This window comes from Bison bison, unplaced genomic scaffold (assembly GCF_000754665.1).
Source record: "Bison bison bison isolate TAMUID 2011002044 unplaced genomic scaffold, Bison_UMD1.0 scf7180017864175, whole genome shotgun sequence".
NCBI lineage: Eukaryota > Metazoa > Chordata > Mammalia > Artiodactyla > Bovidae > Bison > Bison bison.
In genome coordinates, this window is record NW_011494747.1 from 4,011 (window position 1) to 12,086 (window position 8,076).

The 8,076-nt window shown below is 39.8% G+C and overlaps 1 protein-coding gene across 1 annotated transcript in view; it reads right to left on the bottom strand.

Moving 5' to 3' along the window:
* Window positions 1–8,076, bottom strand: part of LOC104990283 (reelin) — a 531,703-nt gene that overhangs the window by 2,573 nt on the left and 521,054 nt on the right. The window contains exons 47-49 of the mRNA XM_010842284.1: window positions 4,616–4,756; window positions 2,895–3,072; window positions 1,288–1,481 (exon numbers count right to left, since the gene is read on the bottom strand). Coding sequence (XP_010840586.1) covers window positions 1,288–1,481; window positions 2,895–3,072; window positions 4,616–4,756 — 513 coding nt within the window. The remainder of the gene's footprint in view (window positions 1–1,287; window positions 1,482–2,894; window positions 3,073–4,615; window positions 4,757–8,076) is intronic.

Genomic DNA, 8,076 nt, shown 5'->3' on the forward strand with positions numbered 1-8,076 from the left:
AGCTGCTCAGTCATGTCTGACTCTTTGCGACTCCATGGACTGTAGCCTACCAGGCTCCTCTGTCCATGGGATTTTCCAGGCAATAGTACTGGAGTGGGTTGCCATTTCCTTCTCCAATGCATGAAAGTGAAAAGTGAAAGTGAAGTCGCTCAGTCGTGTCCGACTCTTAGCGACCCCATGGACTGCAGCCTTCCAGGCTCCTCCATCCATGGGATTTTCCAGGCAGGAGAACTGGAGTGGGGTGCCATCGCCTTCTCTAACCTGGGTCTCTAGTCCTGGTGAAACCACTGGAGCATCTCTGGGTAGCTTCCTTCTGGATCTAACTTATATTAAGAGAAGGAAAAAAAACTTCCAAGTTATTTTAGGAATTCTGTAATTCACAGGTTCAGCTGTGAATTACAGTATCAGTATCAATGTATCAATGTATCAGTATTAATGTATCAGTATCTTGACTGATACATTGAATTTCAATGATCATTTACAAGATTCTCAATTACTTTTATTTTACCTAATTTTTAGCTGGTATCTGGCTTGCCATGCACTGAGGGATTATCTATGTTTCTCATTTTTTTCTGTCTTTTATTTGGGCTACAATCATTCCTCCTCTCCTTCTTTTCCCATCCGCTCTTTCATCTTTCCTCCAACCTTCTCTTTCTCTCTTCTCTCATCCTTCTCTTCCATATTCTTCTCCTCCTACTATTTTATTAAATGTTCTTTTCTTTTTTACGAACCTTTTGGCTTTTCTAATTGGTCACACTGTATTTTTGCCCTTCAAGAATATATTCTTAAAACTGACACATACATACAGGATTTTTCAGTAAGAAATGTAAAAAGAGACTCTAGGCTTCTTAAGGATATTTACATTTTATTGTGTTATTTTGGAGAAGACAACGTGTTTATTTTCTAGCTTCCAAGTCCCTAAAATGGAGTGAACACTATGTGAACAAACAAACAGTTTTTTTGTTTCCATTTTCCCAGAATGTTGTTGAACTTAATTATATATTCATTAATTTATATGGTTTTTTGTAATGGGTCTATTCATTACTGGCATTTGATTGTGTATTTATCTATTTTAAAATTTACAAACTAGTTGTTCTTGAAATAAAAAAACCCAAACCAGTTGTTTATCCAGCTCAGAAACCTTATCCTCAAGTTTGTCTCAGGGGCATCCTCTAGTGGTGAGTGTGGTTCAGGGCTCCCTGTGGTCCCTGTGACAGATTGCTGGCAGATCTTATCAAGCAATGTTGCTCAACGTACTAGTTATTAGAGATAAAACAGAATACAAACCCAGGTTTACTGTACTGGTCATAGAAGATTTCCATTAGTAGGTTCCAGGTAATGCCTCCATTGACAGAGTATTCTAAAAGAACACCTTGGTTACGGTTGTTTGGTGTGATCAGGCATCCATACATGAAGTAAAACTGGATAAACTCAGCATTCGTGAGGTTTAGATCCACGGTGACCAATAGCCGACTGCAGCCCTAAGAAGCAGAATGCACCGATACGGTGATAAGGAATCGTCATGACAGGTTCCAGGTGTTCTTTGGCTTCCATCCTTTCTTTTGTAATACAGCTCACACAGTACTGCAGTAATGATTTTCTTATAATTTCTCCTACTATACTAGCTTCTATATGGTCTCTAGCGCACAGTAGGTACACAGCAAACATATGCTGAATTTTGAAATTTTAGTATTAGAACTTACAAAGGGCAATGTATTCTAAGGAGATTCTCTTGTCTTTTTCTAAGCAATAGGGGAGCTGGAATTAAAGTAACTATTTTATTTCTAGTTATTTATAGGTATCTGTTAGATTTTTAAAAAGGCATTGGCTATTAACAAAATAGTGCATTGAGATGACTATTTTCATATGGAATTTTAAAATGATGTTCAAAAATACAACTTAATTATAATTAGCAATACTAGTTGTAAGCTTTTTAAACTTTTACAGTTGATTTTAATATTTTCTATATTAATTCATTAACATAGATAAGTAGTTGTTTCTTATTAATAGGTGAAACTATGAGGAAAACTAGGTATCAGAGTTCCATCTAAGTTAATACTAAAGAAGAAAGAGTATTGTGAACATTGCATTCTTAACCACTGTTGATGATTATAAAAATTCTGTATGCTGTATGTTCTGTTGCTACTCTTGGGCTAAAATACTAGTACACTTCACTGGTACAAAAAACTCTAAGGTAGGGTGTGGTAGGGAAACAAATAACTGACAGTGAATTTGCAATTTTTAAAAATTAAATTTACCTATGAAAGGTATTTAATCATACTACTGGAGAAATTCTACTTTTAAACAAGTCATCTTTGGCAGCAGTGCAGAATGATTATAAAATTTCTCAAAGCAATTTTCTAACATTGCTGCTATCGTTCACAAAATAATCTGCTATAAATATAAATGTCTAGAAATTACTAAGTTATTCTTGCTTGGGTAAGTTATATAAGGGGTTAATTATTGTTAATAAATTCAGGAAACATCAAAGCTCATTTTCCAGATTTTTGGCTCCTTAAATCCTAAATCTGTTGCAAGCTCAGGAATTTTCAATTAGAACATCATCCAGATGGAAGACCCTCACACATTGTGCAAGCTCTCTATCCCAGGGTGGAAATTCATTTAAATCCTTTTTAAAAAAATGTGCACTTAAATATACCTGTACTGACACCACCCTGCATAGTTAAATTGTCAAAACTGATTTGTGACAGGAAAATGTTGAAAATGATTAGCATTTTCTGCTTTGTAGACAGTTGTGAGTTCACATTAAGTTTGTGCATTTAGAGTTTCTAACTCTGCAACTTGTTTGTCGATTAAACTTCAAAAGAGAGTCAGTTTTGGGAGGGGGAGGAACTGAGGATGCAAAAATGAATAAACAGCAACCAAACACTGACCCCACTGAAATGAAGAGCCATTCCTGAAGCCACAGCTCCACACACGGTACTTAATTTCCCTCCATTCACAGTCAGCCAGTTCTGGTTAGATGGCGCCCGATTGAAGTTGTCTTTGAGTTGAGTTGGAAGAGAGGTCTCAGGCTCATCACAGTACAGGCCACCCCACTGCTCATCACAGCTGGGAGTGGAGAAAGAGTAAAGAAAAGTCAGCATCAAACACAGGCCCTGCAAGCGTGCTCTCAAATTAGTGAGGCCAAATCCTTTTCCTAGTCCAAGATGATGAAAGATTAGTTATCTTCACAGAGTTTGCTGTAATTCAGCTGCTCTCCTTAACAGTGCTTTAGGTTAGAAATAAGCAGTGAATTAACTACGTCTGCTGCTGCTGCTGCCGCTAAGTCGCTTCAGTCGTGTCCGACTCTGTGCGACCCCATAGACGGCAGCCCACCAGGCTCCCCTGTCCCTGAGATTCTCCAGGCAATAGCACTGGGGTGGGTTGCCATTTCCTTCTCCGATGTGTGAAAGTGAAAAGTGAAAATGAAGTTGCTTCAGTCGTGTCTGACTCTGTGCGACCCCATAGAAGGCAGCCTACCAGGCTCCTCTGTCCATGGGATTTTCCAGGCAAGAGTACTGGAGTGGGGTGCCATTGCCTTCTCTGTAACTGCCTCTAGGCTTTCCTAAATTAGTGACTTGGGCTTATAGGTGGAAAGAAAGAAGCAACCTGAAAGAATTCACTAAAGCCCAGTCCCTATATGACACAGCTCTGGATGGCTGATAAACAATTGCAGATACCAAACTAGCCTGGTTGGTCCTAATAATTTATGAAATCAGGCTTTTTAACAGAGACTTTGGGCCAATCAGGAATTCAAGAGGCCAGGTTCCAAATAGCAAAGGGCACTTTGGATAGCATCTGCCATCTCTGACCACAGGATTGAATTCTCTGTTCAATGTGGGAAGAAATATGAATATAGGACTGGGAAGCTCTGGGGTTGCAGAGGTCATGGTTGATATGGGCTAGAATCATTAATCAAAAGAAAGACTTCCCAGGTGTGCAGAGATTAATGGAGAAGGGAAACATGAATTCTTTATCATGATCTTCATTCATACTACCCCATCTAACAGTAGAGTCTTTGAAAATAAAGCACAGAGCCCCGTAGTATACAACACACACACACACACACACACACACACACACACTTTGTTTAGATCCTTCCAAAGATGCTAAGGCTCTATAAGAGTAAAATCCCAGGTCTCTCCATGAAATACACCTGGCAAATTGATCAGGAATTTATATACTTTCTTATGCAAATAACATAGGAATACCATTCAAACCACAAGTAATACACATCATTACATATACATTCAGACCTAAGTGAGAAAAATACTTATGATGTATTATTTTCAGTTAGAATATGCTGAACTCTTGAACCTCTTTTAATATTTTTCTCAAGTCTCAGGTGTATCACAAAAACACAGAAGAAAATAAAACAGTCAATTATAACTCAGCCTTCTCCTTAAAAGATAGCTATTGTTCAGTTCCTAATCTCTAACCAAGAATGAAGATTCTATAGCCATAAACTTCATAGTTAGCTCAATGTCAGATTTCAGGAAAAATACATATAACTTAAGGCAGTTTGGGAGTGATTCAAAAACCAGTTTCAGAAAAATCTGGCTGGAATGTGAGTCAGGGACTTTCTACAGAAGAAAGAAAAAAGCCTACTTACACACAGTTTCCTTGGATGCACCTTCCATGGCCACCACACATATCTATGCAGCCATCCCCGATATAGACATTATCTATTGCCCACGTCTGCTGCTTGTCAAAAGGAGCTGGCTGATGCCAACGGAAACGAGTGGCTTGGGACCTTTGAAGAGAAATAAAATTATAATGAAGGATGTGGTGGACAAAAGAACGTGTTTTGATATGTTTAAACAAGTGCATGGAGGAATGTAACACAAATGTATGTATACCCTTGCCTGTATTCTGAAGAAAGTGTTGGTAATGGCAGTGTTCTTTGCCCAACTTTGATTAATAAAACCAAGCCAAATTGAACTGCAATAGCTTGAGAATACATTTTGGGCCAATGATATTTCTGAGCCTTGTAAAAACAGATTAAAACAGAAACTAAAACTAATGGTAAAACCAGTAGCCTCAGGGAGCCAGTGAACCCTGAATTTTGGGTGGAAACCACTGTGAAGGGACACCAGGTCTGCTGCTAACTTATATTTGCATTTTAGGAAAAGATGTTTGTCCTTAAGCAGCCACAAGCCCTCTGCATTTGACTTGGTGAGAGGGTTTCAACTACCCCATGCTACCTAAGGTCAGATGCTTTTGTGCAGGGGGCACACTGATAGGCCTCACATAACATTTTGGAGGAATTCTCACAATGAGAGCCTTAGGAAGACAGTGGGGGTTTAAGTCCGAAGGATCAATGAAACCCTAGATAACTAGACAGACAAAAGAGAGGGTAGTAAGATCAGACTTACTTTATGATGATTTAAATGCAATATAAATAAAACTCAAACAGAGATTCTCCCACTACATAAGCAGAAATTTATTTGCTCACTTGCATAGCTTGGGAGGAGTGTCTTGTTCAGAAACACAAATAAACTTATGTGTTTAGAGACACTACTACTACTACTACTACTAAGTTGCTTCAGTCGTGTCCGACTCTATGCAACCCCATGGACTGCAGCCTACCAGGCTTCTCCATCCATGGGATTCTCCAGGCAAGAACACTGGAGTGGGTTGCCATTTCCTTCTCCAATGCATGAAAGTGGAAAGTGAAAGTGAAGTCGCTCAGTCGTGTCGGACTCTTAGCGACCCCATGGACTGCAGCCTACCAGGCGCCTCCATCCATGGGATTTTCTGGGCAACAGCCACTAGATGGCAGTAAAATCCAAACAATGCCTGAGGCTCAAGTGCGCTTGAACATTCAAAGAGCATGGGGGAAATAATTAGCCAAAGCAACTTTTGTTTCATGGATTCATGTATTTTTGTCATTAAGAGATATGTTAACCATGTGACTGAAAGATATCTGTTTTAGGCAGGACCAAATGCCAAATAACAAGAATTTAAAATTTTCTAATTGAACTCATATATATTAAATTTGGGCTTTCCAGGTGGTGCTAGTGGTAAAGAACCTCCTGACAATATAGGAGACCCAAGAGACATCGGTTTGATCCCTGGGTAGGAAAGATTCCCTGGAGAAGGGCATGGCAACCCACTCCACTATTCTTGCCTGGAGAATCCCCATGAACAGAGGAGCCTGGCAGGCTTCAGTCCATGGGATCACATAGAGTTGGACACGACTGAGCAACTTAGCATGTATTAAGTTTAGAAAATAGAAAAGAAACAGAACTCAAATCTTCACTCTGAAAATAAATCATTCGATATTTCTTTACTGAGCATCTACACACTCATTTCTTCACAACCTGTTTCGCCAGCTCCCATCTGTTCCTCTCAGCAGAGAAAAGTTGACCTAAAACCCTCCTGTCACTTCTTATTGCATTTAACTTCAACCACAAGCTCCTCTTTGGTCCACGAGGCTCTGCCTGAGCTGAGCCCTCTCCTTTACCCCCCTAGCCTCGCTACTTAATTCTGGAGCCTTGCTCATCCTCTCAGCTCACAAGGCACCCCACATTCTTGCCTCCCTTCTGCCGGCATGTTTTTCTTTTGTCTCTGCCCGGTTAACCCTTGTATCCTTTACATCTAAGAGAAAAGGTCAGGTCCTCATAGAGAAATATTTTTTCAGAGCCCTTTAAAAATTACATTTCTTCCATAGCAAAAAGTTCTTTTCCTTTCATAGTATTTATAACAATTGTAGTGATATAGTTATTTGCCATATAGTCAAAGGTCCATATAGTCAAAGCTATGGTTTTTCCAGTAGTCATGTATGGATGTGAGAGCTGGACCACAAAGAAGGCTGAGGGTCGAAGAATTTGATGCTTTCAAACTGTTGTGTTGGAGAAGACTCTTGAGAGTCCCTTGGACTGCTAGGAGATCAAACCAGTCAATTTTAAAGGAAATCAACCCTGGATATTCAGGGAAGGACTGATGCTGAACTGAAGTTCCAATACTTTGGCCACCTGCTGTGAAGAGCCAGCTCATTAGAAAAGACCTTGAAGCTGGGAAAGATAGAAGGTGGGAGGAGAAGGGGATGACAGAGGACTAGATAGTTGGATGGCATCACTGACTCAATAGACAAGAGTTTGAGCAAGCTCAGGGGGTTGGTGATGGACAAGGAAGCCTGATGTGCTGCAGTCCATGGGGTCGCAAAGAGTAGGACATGGCTAAGTGACTGAACAGCAACATTCCATTGTGTGTGTGTGTATACCACATCTTGTTTATCCATTCATCTGTCAAGGGGCGTTTAGTTTGCTTTCATGTCTTGGTTATTGTAATAGTACTACAATGGGGTGTGTGTATCTTTCTGAGTTGGAGTCTTCATATTTTCCAGATATATGCCCAGAAGTGGAATAGCTGGATGATACGGTATCTCTATTTTTAGCTTTTTAAGACATCTCCAAACTGTTTTCCATAGTGGCTGTACCAATTTACATTCCTACTAAGAGTGTAGGAGGGCTCCCTTATCTCTACACCCTCTTCAGTATTTATTATTTGTAGACATGATAATGGACATTTTGACTAGCTCATCACCTTTTATCATAGCTCTTCTCACCTTTTATTAAAAGAGCCTTACTTATGCATTATTTCCTCTGTTGTTTTCCTTATTTATCAGTTTATTGTTGATGACTCCTATAGATGGGGCTTCATGCACACTTACTGAGAGAATGTTAAACTGGTAGCAATAAAGGTGGCCAGGAAAATTTGAATAGAAGTCTTGAGAGTGTATGAGCAAGAGCTGGGGGTCAGTGGTGGAGGGGACAGTGATTTGATGACTGCTAAAACAAAGGTCCATCTAGTCAAGGCTATGGTTTTTCCTGTGGTCATGTATGGATGTGAGAGTTGGACTGTGAAGAAAGTTGAGCACCGAAGAATTGATGGTTTTGAACTGTGGTGTTGGAGAAGACTCTTGAGAGTCCCTTGGATTGCAAGGAGATCCAACCAGTCCTTTCTAAAGGAGATCAGTCCTGGGTGTTCATTGGAAGGACTGATGCTAAAGCTGAAACTCCAATACTTTGGCCACCTCATGCAAAGAACTGACTCATTGGAAAAGACTCT